General features: G+C 40.6%; 1 protein-coding gene and 1 non-coding gene across 2 annotated transcripts in view; both read right to left on the reverse strand.

Moving 5' to 3' along the window:
• The window catches only part of LOC123191384 (berberine bridge enzyme-like Cyn d 4), a 59576-nt gene extending 48466 nt beyond the window's left edge, over positions 1 to 11110 (reverse strand). The window contains exons 1-2 of the mRNA XM_044604144.1: positions 10889 to 11110; positions 10708 to 10768 (exon numbers count right to left, since the gene is read on the reverse strand). Of these exons, the coding sequence (XP_044460079.1) occupies positions 10708 to 10768; positions 10889 to 11110 (283 nt within the window). The remainder of the gene's footprint in view (positions 1 to 10707; positions 10769 to 10888) is intronic.
• On the reverse strand, positions 10365 to 10444 carry LOC123038390 (small nucleolar RNA SNORD36). Its single transcript, XR_006417836.1, has one exon. It is a non-coding gene; the product is annotated as a small nucleolar RNA SNORD36 (small nucleolar RNA).
• Positions 11111 to 19017: the final 7907 nt, after the last annotated feature.

Genomic DNA, 19017 nt, shown 5'->3' on the forward strand with positions numbered 1-19017 from the left:
GAAAGAATGACATCTCTGACTAGAATGGATGATGTGGACTACCTTGTTGAAGACAACGTAATGGATGATCTCTACTTATCATCGGAAGTGGAGGGAACCCGTGGTAGGATGGCACAACGGTGGTGCAAGATGGGAATAAAATGCGAATGCTTGGAATGATTCTAGTAACTAGGGAGAAACCCAACAATAGAGAGTGAGTCCACTGTTTGAAAATATTGTAACATAATGGAGGAAACTGGGAGCAAATCCCAATTAATGCCAATGATAAAACCAAGTGCTTGCGCGTGCTCTCAAGAACTTGAGAATTTCCATATTCATCAAGGTTTTACCAATATCCGTGTCAAGGATCCTGGCAACACAACATACTACCACGATGAATGGTGATGGACGATGCAGATGCAAAGGAAGCTAACACTTTCTTAGATTTCACCTTAACGAGGCAAAGGAAACAGAATCTAGATGATCGACCGAAAGACATTTAGCACTCCGCTTCTAATGTTGTCCTTGATGTGCTAGAGTAACCCATTTATTGATATGGTTTGGTATCTAGAGCATCAAGTAAAAGGTCGGACTTTGGGAACACAAGAATCCATAAGGAGCAACTTCTGAAGTGATGTCTACTACACAACTTTCTTCTTGTAGACGTTGTTGGGCCTCCAAGTGCAGAGGTTTGTAGGACAGTAGCAAATTTCTCTCAAGTGGATGCCCTAAGGTTTATCAATCTGTAGGAGGCGTAGGATGAAGATGGTATCTCTCAAGCAACCCTGCAACCAAATAACAAAGAGTCTCTTGTGTCCCCAACACACCCAATACAATGGTAAATTGTATAGGTGCACTAGTTCGGCGAAGAGATGGTGATACAAGTGCAATATGGATAATATATAATGGTTTTTGTAATCTGAAAATATAAAAACAGCAAGGTAACTAATGATAAAAGTGAGCGTAAACGGTATTGCAATGCTAGGAAACAAGGCCTAGGGTTCATACTTTCACTAGTGCAAGTCCTCTCAACAATAATAACATAATTGGATCACATAACTATCCCTCAACATGAAACAAAGAGTCACTCCAAAGTCACTAATAGCGGAGAACAAACGAAGAGATTATGGTAGGGTACGAAACCACCTCAAAGTTATTCTTTCCAATCAATCCGTAGGGCTATTCCTATAGGTGTCACAAACAGCACTAGAGTTCGTACTAGAATAACACCTTAAGACACAAATCAACCAAAACCCTAATGTCACCTAGATACTCCAATGTCACCTCAAGTATCCGTGGGTATGATTATACGATATGCATCACACAATCCCAGAATCATCTATTCAACCAACACATAGGACCTCAAAGAGTGCCCCAAATATTCTACCGGAGAATCACGACGAAAACGTGTGCCAACCCCTATGCATAGGTTCATGGGCGGAACCCACAAGTTGATCACCAAAACATACATCAAGTGAATACCCTATATCCCATTGTCACCACAGATACGCACGGCAAGACATACATCAAGTGTTCTCAAATCTTTAAAGACTCGATCCAATAAGATAACTTCAAAGGGGAAACCCAATCCATCACAAGAGATTAGAGGGGGGAGAAAACATCATAAGATCCAACTAAAATAGCAAATCTCGCAATACATCAAGATCGTACCACCTGAAGAACACGAGAGAGAGAGAGAGAGATTAAACACATAGCTACTGGTACATACCCTCTGCCCCGAGGGAGAACTACTCCCTCCTCGTCATGAAGAGCACCGAGATGATGAAGATGGCCACCAGAGAGGGATTCCCCCTCCGGCAGGGTGCCGGAACGGGTCTAGATTGGCTTTCGGTGGCTACGGAGGCTTCTGGCGGCGGAACTCCCGATCTATTGTGCTCCCCGATGTTTTTAGGGTATATGGAGATATATATGGGGAAGAAGTACGTCAGGGGGGCCACGAGGGGCCCACGAGGGTGGAGGGCGCCGCCAGGGGGGTGGGCGCGCCCCCTGCCTCGTGGGTTCCTCGTTGCTTTCCTGACGTGTACTCCAAGTCTCCCGGGTTGCTTTCCTTCCAAAAATAAGTTCCGTGAAGTTTCAGGTCAATTGGACTCTGTTTGATTTTCCTTTTCTGCGATACTCTAAAACAAGGAAAAAACATAAAGTGGCATTGGGCTCTGGGTTAATAGGTTAGTCCCAAAAATCATATAAAATAGCATATAAATGCATATAAAACATCCAAGGTTGATAATATAATAGCATGGAACAATAAAAAATTATAGATATGTTGGAGACGTATCAGCATCCCCAAGCTTAATTCCTGCTCGTCCTTGAGTAGGTAAATGATAAAAATAGAATTTTTGATGTGGAATGCTACCTAACATATTTATCCATGTAGTTCTCTTTATTGTGGCAAGGATATTCAGATCCATAAGATTCAAGACAAAATTTTAATATTGACATAAAAATAATAATACTTCAAGCATACTAACTAAGCAATTATGTCTTCTCAAAATAACATGGCCAAAGAAAGTTATCCCTACAAAATCATATAGTGTGGCTATGCTCCATCTTCACCACACAAAATATTTAAATGACACTATAGGTGGAATAGAATGGTGGTTGTGGAGAAGACAAAAAAAGGAGAAGATAGTCTCACATCAATTAGGCATACCAACGGGCTATGAAGATGCCCATCAATAGATATCAATGTGAGTGAGTAGGGATTGCCATGCAACGAATGCACTAGAGCTATAAGTGTATGAAAGATCAAAAAAGAAACTAAGTGGGGGTGCATCCAACTTGCTTGCTCACGAAGACCTAGGGCATTTTGAGGAAGCCCATCATTGGAATATACAAGCCAAGTTCTATAATGTAAAATTCCCACTAGTATATGAAAGTGACAACATAGGAGACTCTCTATCATGAAGATCATGGTGCTACTTTGAAGCACAAGTGTGGTAAAAGGATAGTAGCATTGCCCCTTCTCTCTTTTTCTATATTTTTTATTTTTTTTATTTGGGCCTTTTCTCTTTTTTATGGCCTATTTTTGGGCCTTTTTATGGCCTCCTTTTTTTTAGTCCGGAGTCTCATCCTGACTTATGGGGGAATCATAGTCTCCATCATCCTTTCCTCACTGGGACAATGCTCTAATAATGATGATCATCACACTTCTATTTTCTTACAACTCAACAATTACAACTCGATACTTAGAACAAAATATGACTCTATGTGAATGCCTCTGGCGGTGTTCGGGGATATGCAATGAGTCATGAGTGACATGTATGAAAGAATTATGAACGGTGGCTTTGCCACAAATACGATGTCAACTACATGATCATGCAAACCAATATGACAATGATGAAGCGTGTCATAATAACAGAATGGTGGAAAGTTGCATGGCAATATATCTCGGAATGGCTATCGAAATGCCATAATAGGTAGGTATGGTGGCTGTTTTGAGGAAGGTATATGGTGGGTTTATGGTACCGGTGAAAGTTGTGCGGTACTAGAGAGGCTAGCAATGGTGGAAGGGTGAGAGTGCATATAATCCATGGACTCAACATTAGTCATAAAGAACTCACATACTTATTGCAAAAATCTATTAGTTATCGAAACAAAGTAGTACGTGCATGCTCCTAGGAAAAGACCATCGCTCGTCCCCGACCGCCACTCATAAGGAAGGCAATCAATAAATAAATCATGCTCCGACTTCATCACATAACGGTTCACCATACGTGCATGCTACGGGAATCACAAACTTCAACACAAGTATTTCTCAAATTCACAACTACTCAACTAGCATGACTCTAATATCACCATTTCCATATCTCAAAACAATTATCAAGTATCAAACTTCTCATAGTATTCAATGCACTTTATATGAAAGTTTTTATTATATCCCTCTTGGATGCCCATCATATTAGGACTAAATTCATAAACAAAGCAAATTACCATGCTGTTTAGGACTCTCAAAATAATATAAGTGACACATGAGAGTTCATCTATTTCTATAAAATAAAACCACCACCGTGCTCTAAAAAGATGTAAGTGAAGCACTAGAGCAACAACAATCTACTCCGAAAGATATAAGTGAAGATCAATGAGTAGTTGAATACTTATGAAACTATATGAAGACCCTCTAACATTTAAGAATTTCAGATCTTGGTATTTTATTAAAACAGAAAGCAAAGCAAAAGAAAATAAAATGACGCTCCAAGCAAAACACATATCATGTGGTGAATAAAAATATAGCTCCAAGTAAAGTTACCGATGAACGAGGACGAAAGAGGAGATGCCTTTTGGGGCATCCACAAGCTTAGGCTCTTGGTTGTCCTTGAATATTTCCTTGGGGTGCCTTGGGCATCCCCAAGCTTAGGCTCTTGCCACGCCTTATTCCATAGTCCATCGAATCTTTACCCAAAACTTGAAAACTTCACAACACAAAACTTAACAGAAAACTCGTAAGCTCCGTTAACGAAAGAAAACAAAACACCACTTCAAGGTACTGTAGTGAATTCATTATTTCTTTATATTGGTGTTAAACCTAATGTATTACAACTTCTCTATGGTTTATAAACTATTTCACTAACCATAGATTCATCAAAATAAGCAAACAACACACGAAAAACAGAATCTGTCAAAAACACAACAGTCTGTAGTAATCTGTAACTAACGCAAACTTCTGGAACCCCAAAAATTCTAAAATAAATTGCTGGACGTGAGGGATTTATCTATTAATCATCTGAAAAAATAATTAACTAAATATCGCTTTCCAAATAAAAATGGCAGCAATTCTTGTGAGCGCTAAAGTTTCTGTTTTTTACAGCAAGATCAACAAGACTTTCCCCAAGTCTTCCCAACGGTTCTACTTGGCACCAACACTAATTAAAACATAAAAACTCAATCATAACAGAGGCTAGATAAATTATTTATTACTAAACAGGAGCGAAAGGAGAGGAACAGAAATAGGATTGGGTTGCCTCCCAACAAGCGCTGTCGTTTAACGCCCCTAGCTAGGCATGATGATTCCAATGATTCTCACATAAAAGATTAGAATTGAAACATAAAGAGAGCATCATGAAGAATATGACTAGCACATTTAATTCTAACCCTCTTCATGTGCATAGGGATTTTGTGATCAAACAACTTATGGGAACAATAATCAACTAGCATAGGAAGGCAAAACAAGCATAACTTCAAAACTTTAAGCACATAGAGAGGAAACTTGATATTATTGCAATTCCTACAAGCATATATTCCTCCCTCAACAATATAACCATCACATAAAGCATTCTTTTCATGATCTACAAGCATAGTATTTTTATTACTCTCCACATAAGCAAATCTCGTCTCATGAATAGTAGTGGGAGCAAACTCAACAAAATAATTACCATGTGAGGCATAATCCAATTGAAAACTGAAATCATGATGACAAGTTTCATGGTTATCATTATTCTTAATAGCATACAAGTCATCACAATAATCATCATAGGTGGAATCATCACTAAATAAAGTCATGACCTCTCCGAAACCACCTTCATCAACATAATCATCATAAATAGGAGGCATGCTATCATCATAATAAATTTGCACATCAAAAATTGGGGGACTAAAAATATCATAATCATCAAACATAGCATCCCCAAGCTTTTGGCTTTGCATATCATTAGCATCATGGATATTCAAGGAATTCATACTAACAACATTGCAATCATGCTCATCATTCAAATATTTAGTGCCAAACATTTTAATGCATTCTTTCTAACACTTTGGCACAATTTTCCTTTCCATCATACTCATGAAAGATATTAAAAAGATGAAGCGTATGAGGCAAACTCAATTCCATATTTTTATAGTTTTCTTTTATAAACTAAACTAGTGATAAACCAAGAAACAAAAAGATTCGATTGCCAGATCTAAAGATATACCTTCAAGCACTCACCTCCCCGGCAACGGCGCCAGAAAAGAGCTTGATGTCTACTACACAACCTTCGTCTTGTAGACGTTGTTGGGCCTCCAAGTGCAGAGGTTTGTAGGACAGTAGCAAATTTCTCTCAAGTGGATGACCTAAGGTTTATCAATCCGTAGGAGGCGTAGGATGAAGATGGTCTCTCTCAAGCAACCCTGCAACCAAATAACAAAGAGTCTCTTGTGTCCCCAGCACACCCAATACAATGGTAAATTGTATAGGTGCACTAGTTCGGTGAAGAGATGGTGATACAAGTGCAATATGGATAGTAGATAATGGTTTTTGTAATCTGAAAATATAAAAACAGCAAGGTAACTAATGATAAAAGTGAGCGTAAACGGAATTGCAATGCTAGGAAACAAGACCTAGGGTTCATACTTTCACTAGTGCAAGTCCTCTCAACAATAATAACATAATTGGATCACATAACTATCCCTCAACATGCAACAAAGAGTCACTCCAAAGTCACTAATAGCGGAGAACAAACGAAGAGATTATGGTAGGGTACGAAACCACCTCAAAGTTATTCTTTCCAATCAATCCATCGAGCTATTCCTATAGGTGTCACAAACAACCAAAGAGTTCGTACTAGAATAACACCTTAAGACACAAATCAACCAAAACCCTAATGTCACCTATATACTCCAATGTCACCTCAAGTATCCGTGGGTATGATTATACGATATGCATCACACAATCTCAGATTCATCTATTCAACCAACACATAGGACCTGAAAGAGTGCCCCAAAGATTCTACCGGAGAATCACTACGAAAACGTGTGCCAACCCCTATGCATAGGTTCATGGGCGGAACCCGCAAGTTGATCACCAAAACATACATCAAGTGAATACCTTATATCCCATTGTCACCACAGATACGCACGGCAATACATACATCAAGTGTTCTCAAATCTTTAAAGACTCAATCCGATAAGATAACCTCAAAGGGGAAACTCAATCCATCACAAGAGAGTAGAGGGGGGATAAAACACCATAAGATCCAACTATAATAGCAAAGCTCGCGATACATCAAGATCTTACCACCTGAAGAACACGAGAGAGAGAGAGAGATCAAACACATAGCTACTGGTACATACCCTCTGCCCCGAGGGAGAACTACTCCCTCCTCGTCATGGAGAGCACCGGGATGATGAAGATGGCCACCGGAGAGGGATTCCCCCTCCGGTAGGGTGCCGAAACGGGTCTAGATTGGCTTTCTGTGGCTACGGAGGCTTCTGGCGGTGGAACTCCCGATCTATTGTGCTCTCCGATGTTTTTAGGGTATATGGAGATATATAGGTGGAAGAAGTACGTCAGGGGGCCCATGAGGGTGGAGGGTGCGCCCAGGGGGGGTGGGCGCGCCCCCCTGCCTCGTGGCTTCGTCGTTGCTTTCCTAACGTGCACTCCAAGTCTCCCGGGTTGCTTTCCTTCCAAAAATAAGTTCTGTGAAGTTTCAGATCAATTAGAATCCATTTGATTTTCCTTTTCTGTGATACTCTAAAACAAGGGAAAAAATAGAAACTGGCACTGGGCTCTGGGTTAATAGGTTAGTCCAAAAAATCATATAAAATAGCATATAAATGCATATAAAACGTCCAAGGTTGATAATATAATAGCATGGAACAATCAAAAATTGTAGATACGTTGGAGACGTATCATGAAGTATATCCTATGAGATCCTTATGGGGAGCTGGCCAACTTCCTCAATCAAGATACTACAATAATAGGTCTTCCGGCTAGGTGTGTTGGCCACGACATCCACTTTACCAGGTTACAGAGAGACCAATATTATAGTTCTTGGGACACGTTCCAACCATCATATCCGCCTGAGATTCAGATCTGGTTGGTGTCAGGATATTCCGGACTCATCAAGTCTAGAGAGAAAAATGAAAGTTTGCAACACAAATCGACAAGATGACGTTGTGAGATTCTTGGGAAATGAACTACGATAGCAAGCCCCAAAATATGAGCTGGTTCTGCTACACCCATGTGAACGCGTTGTCCCAGACAAGCATGATCACATGGTAGACTTACAACAAAATACTACCGAGTTCTAGTAGGGAACCATCATTAATGATATCGAAGTCTCCACGAGGAAGTCGAAAGTAATAACCTTAGAACAGACTCCTTTATCTTGAACAAATCAATCAATGGCTTGGTGTGCTAGGAATTACGTATGGAATGGAGGTGGCCAAACCTATCAAACCATAGAATACTTCGCGCATACATAACTGACTTGGGATGATTCCAGAGGAAGCAAAACAAACTTTCTCAAGTCAAGACGGCAACTTGCACCAATGCACGTGAATTAGAGGAAGTCACTTCTTTCATCTATCATATGCTTCATGAACGGAACATGAAGATAATGCTCACACAAGTTTCCAACACTAGCTTAATGTTCAACATGAATCATGGAGAAACTAAGGATGTTGTGGATGGGCTCAACAACATTTATCGAGGTTCCATAAAAATGGAATTCCATAATCCTGTGAACAAGGTGATAGCATTGGTCAGACCCAAAAGATATAATGGTGTATGCTCACTACAAGAAATATGTCAACTTGTGACCCTCACTATTGGCCGCTGAAAGGTCATAGTTTTTCATTTGTGACCTTTTTTTGACCAAAAATAGAAGGTCAAAAGCTGGCGGTCATAAACTGAAATTAGTGACTTTCTTTGTGATATCTAAAAGGTCGTTGGTTCCACGACCAAATTTTTGGTCACTAGCAACCTCCTCAGGCCACGTAGGCATCCAGTGTGGCAAGCTGATGTGGCACAAGAATGAGCCCGGTCCAATTCGGCGTTTTACATGGGCCGAGCCAAACAATTCGGCCTTTTTAATGTATTTTTTCCTGTTATTTTTTGCTAGCTACAAGGGCCTAGCCTAGCAATTCGGCCTTTTATATTCTAGAATGCAACCTTTTATAGTCTACTGATTTTCTATTTTCAGCCATTTTATTTTGCAATGGGTCCCACTTGTCATGCTTAGCTCAAAATTGGTCCCACACATTAGAAATTTCGAAATTTTTCAAACAACCATTATAAATTGGACCCAACTTGTCAGGTTTCCATTTCACGGGTATTCAAATTACATACACAATCATTGTTTCGAACAGACGAGAGAGCAAATGAAATTGGTCCAAAACAATACTACATTAATCTATTACAATAGTTACAGAATATTACAACCCAGATATGCCTACTACTGCCTACAGCTACAACACATAATATGCTACTCTTTGTTTATATGCTTCACAACTTCGGACATGGATTCGCACTTCACCTGTGCAAAAAATAAGAATGAACATATAAGAATAAGAATAGGTATAGAACATCAAACAGTAGCCAATGAGGCATCCAATAACTTATAATCAAGAATTGACAGCAAATGCCATGTGCATAAATAGTATGACTAACACTAACAAGTATGCATTCATGGAGTGACTAAAATGTTCTCACTAGCTAGGATTTTTTTGGTATATAATATACTGACATGCGCAACTCTCTAAATTGATCATAGAAATGAAAATTGTAAGAACAAGTTTCAGAATCCAGGCATGTCAAATTTTAAGCACCAGCAGAATAGATCTAACAAACCAGACCATGATCATCATGTATCAGGATTTATGGTTCTAGAAAATCGGTAAAGAGATGGACATACACGCATCAAGCATACCAGCTACTACAATAAGAGGTCCAGATGCTCCAGGAACTGCACTTCGGAAATCGTGCAGTAGCTAGGGATTGAGGAGGATAAGCTTGTTGTATCCATTGTACATGGGTCATATTTAGGTACACAATTAGCTAATATGTCAACATTCAGTTACCATGAACATAAAACAACAAACTCGGATAAGCATTAGCAGTGTAGTACATAATGTATCACTATAGCTTTGGGAAATAGTTAAGTCTTGTGGGTATCTAGTTTACTTGCATATGGCCAACACTAACCAGTATGAGTTCGTTCAATAACTAAAAAGTACTCAGTAGCTGACAATGTATAGTTTACACATATAAATCGAAGATTCAGTAAAGGCATGTTGATAAAACAGTGAAACCAATGGTATCTGGTATTCTGCCATGCATGAGCACTTCTTAATATTTATATTCATCATCACAACAACCTATAACCACCTATGATCATTGTTACAAATCTATGCACAGTTCAAAAGCTCGATTTTGAAACATCAAATGTATCAGAATAATCATATGAATCATCATTTGCTCAGCCCATCTACCAAGTGCAACTACTTCATCATTCTAGGTAAATTAAGATGTTAAATGACTAAAACTAGTAGTATGCTACAATCATATGGTATTGGTTAAAAAATGTACTAGAGGACTACACTTGAACACATCACTTGCAATGCCTACTGGAAGGAGCGAGTGTATAGAAGAAAACAAACATTAGATAGACTGGCCATCAGTCTTAAAAACCTCGATTTTGTATTCCTCAAAGAGAATCTCAGGAATATGTTGTTGTAGCATCATCTGACCAGCCAATCGATCATTAACACACGTGCACACACAGAGAAGAGAACGATTTGAAATCAAGTGCAAGAATTGCTGCAGCACATACAACTAGCATGTTACGGTTTGTGGGTGATAGGGAAAATGCATGTGAAGTGCATAAATCACAGAGGGATGTGTGCAATACACACCATCTTTGACAGCAAGCAAAACGGACAGCAATAGAGCATGTCAACTACTGTCAAGCACAATCACTGGCATAGTAGTGAGAGAAGTTTCAAGACTCCAACCATTCTTCTTGCAGGTGCTGGACGTCCCCGCCTTGTAGCGTGAGTAGAGGTAGCACGCAATCTGCACCAACAAAGAACCAAAAACAACATCAATCCCCTGCGTCACAGTCTCACAGACAGCCAAACCCTCTTAATCCTAAAAACAAAAAAGGCGTCAGCACCACCGAGGAGGAGGACGCACCGAGATGAAGGTGAACTTCTGGGGCGGCGTGCCGACGCCGATCTCCCTGAAGTAATGTCCGTTCATGTAGTTCTTGAGCGACACGATGTCGTCCTCCTCCTCAGAGCAGAGGGTGCCGGCTACACCGCCGCCGAGGAGGTGCTGCTGCTGTGCCTCCTCGCCACCGGAGAGGCGACGTGGCGATGTGGCTGTACTAGTTGATGGGGTGCTTCTTGAGCGCATTCCGCACCAGGACCTCGGCCTCAAACGTTGGGAGGAGGGTTTGCAGCAGCACGGCCGTGAGGAGCGCCAGGTCGAGGCCTCTGCAGGTACCCATAGTCGCGATCTGCAGAAAATTGCAGGGACTAACCGAACCGTAAGAGGAATTTCGGAAAGTGGAAGTAAATCCTAGTGGGGAAAGTAGCAGAGCATGTTGCGGGTCCATGAGAAGAGAAGTAGCAGAGAGGGAGGGGGAGAGCTCACCAGAAACCAAAGAGGATCCCGCCGGCCGAGCTCATGGTCTCTCTGCAGGAAGATGGGGACGAGGAGACGGCGAGGAGATGTGGACGAGGAGATGGGGCGAGGAGGTGGAGACAAAGAGGAGATGGGGACGAGGAGGTGGAGACGGTGAGGGTCGGCCGGAGGCGAGGAGATGGGATCTGGGGATCGAGAGGGGACGGGGAGAGAGTGTGGGAGGGTTGCGGCGGTGTTGCCTCGATCTGATCTGGGGGTCGAGGAAAGGTTGGGTTGGTGGGTGAGTTAGGGTTTTTGTTCTCGAGAGAAGCTCCACCGTTGGATGGGTGCGCAATGGATGGCTCAGATTGCATTAAATTTGGTGATCCGTGTGAAGGTGGTGCCTTGCGTCTCATTGGTCCGACCACTCTGATTTTTTTTAAACATAACAATGGCGTAGTTTGTCAAAATGATCTCGTATTTTGCATAAGTGTGCATCTTGTAATGACAAACAATGTTGCCCAATAGAGCTTTCATTTTCTGTTCACAAAAAATTCATTTACCATTTTTGAGTGCATAAAAAGGTTTTTTTATGAAGAACCTACCAAATATTTACCATTTTTCGAGTGCATAGTTTGTTTAAATGCTATAATATTGTGCACAAGGGTGCATCTTGGAATGGCAAACAATGTTGTCTAAGGAAGTTTTCATTTTCTTTGGACGGAAATTTCATTTTCCATTTTTCGAGTGCCCAAAATGAGTTTTTTTGTGAAGAACCTAACAAATAATTGTTGCAAAATTGGACCAAATCATTTTTCTAAGATACTAGGCCATATTTAATGCACAACTGACCAAATGGTTGGCTGTCAAAAGTTTTGATCCACCTCTGGTGAAAAACACAAAATTCCGTCGTTTCAGCTGGAAGCGGGTCAAATTTGAACTGCGGCTGCCCCATAGTTTTCTATTTATTTTTTCCAAAAATCATTTCTAGGTGAAAAAGTATCTATTTAATCAAAGAAACACCAAAAAATTCCAAGATTCAACCACTAGCTAGGAACGGTCATTCCCGCCGTTTTGACCGCATTTAAAAAAATCAAAAAATTGGAAAACCTTCGCATTGTGTCATTATATGTGACCAAGTTACCAGGAAAATAATAAACTTGTAGTACGGCAATTCTTTTATAAAAAGTGTGCTCGGAAATGAGCTATCATGCGTGAAGATTCATGACTTTCAAGCCAAATGATCAATCTTATGGCCACAGTCATGGCATACTTTGTTCAAATGATCTCATATTGTGCACAAGGGTGCATCTTGGAATTCCTAACAATGTTGCCTAAGGGAGTTTTCATTTTCTTTGCATGGAAAATTCATTTTCCATTTTCCGAGTGCCTGAATAGAGTTCCTTTTGTGAAGGACCTACCATATATTTGTTGCAAAATAGGACCAAATCAAATTTCTAAAATACTAGGCCATATTTGATTCACAATTCACCAAATGGTTGGGTGTCAAAAGCCTTGATCCACCTCTGGTGAAAAAGAAAATTCCCGCTGATTCAGTAGGAAGGGGGTCAAATTCGAACTGCAGCTGCCTCATAGTTTGCTCTTTATTTTTTCAAAAAAATCATTTCTAGATACATAAGTATCTATTTAATCAGAGAAACATCAAAAGTTTTCCAAGATTCAACCACTAGCTAGGAACGGTCAAACCCGCCATTTTGATCGCATTTCGAAACGGGCATAAAAATTCAAAAAAAACAAAAAAATGGAAAACCTTTGCATTGTGTTATTATATGTGACCAAGTTTCCAGGAAAAATAATAAACTTGTAATACGGCAATTATTTTAAAAAAGTGTTCTCAAAAATGAGCTATCATGTGTGAAGATTCATGGCTTTCAGGCCAAATGATCAATCCTATGGCCACATTCATGGCATAGTTTGTTCAAATGATCTCATATTGTTCACGAGGGTGCATCTTGGAATTCCAAACAATGTTGCCTAAGGGAGTTTATATTTTCTTTGCACGGAAAATTCATTTTCCATTCCGAGTGCCCGAATAGAGTTCTTTTTGTGAAGGACCTACCATATATTTGTTGCAAAATTGGACCAAATCAATTTTCTAAAATACTAGGCTATATTTGATTCACAATTGACCAAATGGTTTGGTGTCAAAAGCCTTGATCCACCTCTGGTGAAAAAGACAAATTCCCGTCGATTCAGTAGGAAGCCGGTCAAATTTGAACTGCAGCTGCCTCATAGTTTGCTCTTTATTTTTTTTCAAAAAATCATTTCTAGGTACATAAGTATCTATTTAATCATAGAAACATCAAAAAATTTCCAAGATTCAACCACTAGCTAGGAACGGTTAAACCCACTGTTTTGACCTCATTTCGAAATGGGCATAAAAAATTCAAAAAAAATTCAAAAAATTGGAAAACCTTCGCATTGTGTCATTATATGTGATCAAGTTTCCAGGAAAAATAATAAAATTGTAATATGGCAATTATTTTAAAAAAACTGTTCTTAGAAATGAGCTATCATGCGTGAAGATTCAGTGTTTTCAAGCCCAATGATCAAACTTATGGCCACATTCATGGCATAGTTTGTTCAAATGATCTCATGTTGTGCACAAGGGTGCATCTTGGAATTCCAAACAATGTTGCCTAAGGGAGTTTTCATTTTCTTTGCACGGAAAATTCATTTTCCATTTTTTGAATGCCCAAAATGAGTTTTTTTGTGAAGGAGCTACCATATATTTGTTGCAAAATTGGACCAAATCATTTTTATAAAATATTAGGCCATATTTCATGCATAATTGACAAAATGGTTTGGTGTCAAAAGTTTTGATCCACCACTTGTGAAAAAGACAAATTTCTGCCGATTCAGCAGGAGGCGGGTCAATTTCGAACTGCATCTACCTTATAGTTTGCTCCTTTTTTACAAAAATTATTTCTAGGTATATAAGTATCTATTTAATCATAAATACATGGTTTGGTGGCAATTCATTGAGGTTTGGATGGTGGACGAGGGCCCCAACTCCAGAGCGCGTAAACTCGCATGCCCGTCGCATGGTCACCGCGTGGCTGTGGCGTTGCCATGTGTTCTGGGTGGCCTAGGCATGTCTAGGGGGTTGGGTACTCCCCAGGCAGGTGCTAGGAAGAAAATTACAACATAAGGTTCTCACGAGGAGACCGAACTATGCTCAAACATGAATTAGCAGCCAAGTGTTTGATTAGCGATGCGGGAAATGCACGTGGCCAATGGGCGTGAGTTTTGGCTGAGGATGATCATCCACTAAGAAGAGTGTCTTCACAATTTTTTAGCTCAAAAGGAGGAGCCTAGGTGGTACTTACTTTGCAAAGTACCACACTGGACATAAATATGAATGTTGAAGCTGGGCTCAAAATAATGAATGGATTGAGCTGAAATTTGGTGGGGTGATTATTTGGGCATAGGAAAGCACTGTAGAAAATTGATACCATTTGGACATGCCAAAGTGGTACTTACTTCACAATGCTATTCCCTGTACAAAAACTTGGGAAAATTAGCGAGAGAAATTGGATAAATTAAATGAGCTCAAATTTGGTGTTGGTAAGTTACATAGGCATGGTCATGCCCTGGTAAATTTTCAGATCATTTGGGTAAGCCCAGCTAGTACTTACTTCACAAAGCTTCTCTTGAGATAGAAACTTTGGAAATTTCCTAAGAAAGATTTACCAGGTAAATGGACCTAAATATTATCATGTGGCAATGATTTGGGTATGGAAGAGTGCCCAAAAAGTTTGAGGGTAATGGAGGGATCTGGATAACACTTGCTTTGCAATGTGCCAATCTGGCCATAAAATATAAATTGAACCTGGGCTCACATAGATGATTTGACTGAGTTGCAATTTCGAGGAGGGTGATAATTTGTGCATATGAAAGAACTGTATAAATTTCATGTCATTTGGATATATAAAAATGGTACTTCCTTCACAATGCTTCTAGGTGGAAAAAAACTTTGGAAATTTGCCGAGGAAGATTTACTGAGCAAATGGAGCTGAATTTTGTCATGAGGCAATGATTTGGATAGGAGAGTGCCCAAAATTTTTGAGGGCAATCAAGAATATATAAATAGCACTTCCTTCACAAAGTATTATTGTGAACAGAATAGGAAAATGAATATTGTTGAATTATTTTTTAACTAGGCAAGGAAGGTTTTTTTACATATTTGACTAAGATATGACCCAAAGAATTTATGAGATTTTTTTGGGAATTTTGGGAATGACAGAAATATAGGTTGCTTCACAACCTAGGGAAAAAACTGCCACATGGACATGACACATAGGCAAAACTTATGAGGTGGCGCCTAGTCATAGCAACCCACCACAATTTACAAGGTTATGACCATCTATATTGGTCATGATTAGCTAAAATAAGGCAGCGGACCAGTGCTATCTACTTTATGACCATTTCGTGTAAGGAAATTATGACCTTTCTGACCAAAATGGTCGTTATAGTTTAGGGTTTGGAGCCCCCCGAATAGCTTTTGACCAATTGGTCTCAAATGGTCATAGATCTATGACCAATTCTTTCATGGTCACTGACAGAAGGTCACTAGTTGACATATTTCTTGTAGTGGCTCGAGGAGACAACCACGAGTAAGACAACATTACGAACATCGTTGGTTCTGATTTGATTTGACGATAGCCCATACTCAATCAAGGATTGGATAAGAAAATAGTGCCAATAATTGATCACAAGGATCAATTGATGAAGATATCATCTTTCTTCAACACACAAACACAAACAAAAGATATCCCTTTGAATGAACTAAATCAGATAAAGCTTTCATCTTCCAACTCTCCAAGTTGTTGTTGAGCTTAACCAACTAGCCCAGGGGCATCCAACACAGATCCTTCGAGAAAGGGTGGTTTAGAGGAAAACCAACTTGATCACGAGCTCAACATAACAGCCAGGAAACAACCTGGTGATACTTCCGAGAAGATATTCGGAAAATCACGAACCACCGATATGTTACTAAGCTCGAGAACAATCTTACTTTTCAGGGCAAGACGATATGATCAAAAGAGCAAGGAATTAACATAGTCCAAACTCATCGATCGAAGGGTGCACCAAGAAAATGGACTAGGTAACACAATCAATCTTAGAATAGTGATCCAATAACCAACACGCTAAGAATGATATTAATGTCCATTAACTATCAAGCAACACAGTTGCTAGGTGTATTGATTTCACACATCACGATTCACTTGTCAGCATTCCGGTTGTGACAACACGGAACCGAGGAATGAATAATGATGGCGAGAAGTATCACTGCATCAAGAATTCATAAGAGGTGGTGCAATTCTCAAGAAAATCCCAACGTAAAGAGGGTAACACTCCAAGGTGGAACAGAACAAAAACTGGATTAGCATTTGATCTGCAGAGTACGACTGCTTTGACCCAATCCTAGATATGGATAAGGTACTGGAGTTCGTTTTCCTAGTCATTCCGGAATAAAATGGCTTGATGGACCACAGAAATAATATGCATCAATGAACACGAACGTGGGACTACTCCTGACTATCAATTGATAGATGGGGGTCAGAATACAACTAAAGAGGGACAACTCAAAGGAACATATGTTTTTCTGAGTTATGGATGCATGGATTAGTATGTCGAACAAATTCAACATATTTCTTCTAGATAACCCATGCAGACCGGTAGGATTGGCAGAGTCACAATGTAGAATGGAGAACTCATCAAGAGCACTCTTATTGTGATTTTTTGGTTGAAAAGAACTTCTACCATATCGGTTCATGGTTTTGGAAGAACGATATACCACAAACCTTGAGGACTATCGCAAAGGTTACTAATATCCTAAAGGAACTAGCAAACACCACCAACATGAATGAGTAGAGTGAATCTCGGGTTCAAGAACCCAGGAATGGAATGCCTACTAACTAAATGGCATCACGGGATGCTTTTGAGAATGGTGGCCAGAATCATCACACTGGGAACATAAAACATGGCTAGATTACTAGGTGACTCCCTAAAACACCTAGAGTCATAATAATAGCTCCAACATATATGTCGAGGCAATAGAGTACCTCAACAGACCGTTTAGTGCGCTTAATCTGGCCCAAAGAAACATCAAGAATGGAAAGAAGGGAGTTGCAAATGCATCAAACTATTTAGAAATCTGGGATGACTCGGACAGCATAACGGCTGCAAATGCTCAAAAGGCTTGAGACATCCTGCAAAATGGTGGCATAACCACTCAACACCACAAAATCAAGGTTTCGAGATCAACTGTCAACACACGGAAGTAGTAGGAATGGAACTGAGGGTTGAGACCAACAATCCTAAGAGTCTACTTATTAGTAACACGTGATCCTGATAGAAAGATGAGAAGTCTAGTTCTTAATCCCCGTAGAAGAGAAGAGGTTGACTCAGATCATAAGGCATAAGGTAAAGGAGTAAAAAGAGCCTTACGTTCCCTTCCACAATCAATTCCCTTACATAACTAAAGAATTTATAGACACGACTTCGACTAGTTCGGCTTGGTAATCCTACAGGCAGTCAGGCTCTGATACCAAAATTGTCAGGACCCCGATCCTAAGTCACACCGAACTAGCATGTAATACATAATATCGCTTTGCGGCCTCACGCACAGTATTCCCACGGGTGCCACCTTATTTGGACCGAGACCATTTGCGCCTTTTGGCTCACGTATATGATAGTGTCGCTAGCATACATATGATAGAGAACTCGGGCCAACATGACTAGTCGTAAATCCAAAGTGGCACTAACTTACAGGGACAAGCATACATGACCCAGCAACGAACGTGTCGGTCATCAGCGAGTGAATCCGGGCTGTAGCAGCTGGGCTAATAGGACTCCGGAGAATTTGGGCTGTAGCGGGCTAACAGGACTACGGTAGACACCGTGTGACATTTCCCCGAAGGGACAGACACAGGAATGAAGAAGGACACATGCCATGTAACACCCCGGATATGATTTACCCAATATGTACTCCAACTCTTGCTGTTCCCGGCCTTAAGTTATTTTATTTTCTCGGGTTCGGGTCTTTGTCTCCGTGTGTTGTTATTGTTGTCATGCATCTCATATCATGTCATCATGTGCATTGCATTTGCATACATGTTCATCTCATGCATTCGAGCATTTTCCCCGTTGTCCGTTTTGCATTCCGGCGCTTCGTTCTCCTCCGGTGGTCATTTCTACCTTTCTTTCATGTGTGGGGATTAAACATTTCCGGATTGGACCGAGACTTGCCAAGCGGCCTTGGTTTACTACCGGTAGACCGCCTGTCAAGTTTCATACCATTTGGACTTCGTTCGATGCTCCAACGGTTAACCGAGGGACGGAAAGGCCTCGTGTGTGTTGCAGCCCAACACCCCTCCAATTTGGCCCAAAACCCACCATAACCCTCTCCATCATCTAGAGCGTTCGATCACGATCGCGTGGCCGAAAACCGCACCTCATTTGGACACTCCAACTCCCTCTACCTCTATTTAAAGACCCCCTCCGAAATCCGGATCTCCTTCTTCCCCGAAACCCTAGTCCCGCTTCTCTCCGCGCGCCGGACATGTCCGCCGGCGCCGGACAACGTCCGCCGCCACCGCCGCCCAACCGGGATCCGCCACGTGTCACCCCGAGCCCCACATCGACGCTAGCCCACCCGAGCCCGCGGGAGG

Source organism: Triticum aestivum, chromosome 2A, assembly GCF_018294505.1.
Source record: "Triticum aestivum cultivar Chinese Spring chromosome 2A, IWGSC CS RefSeq v2.1, whole genome shotgun sequence".
Taxonomy (NCBI): Eukaryota; Viridiplantae; Streptophyta; class Magnoliopsida; order Poales; family Poaceae; genus Triticum; species Triticum aestivum.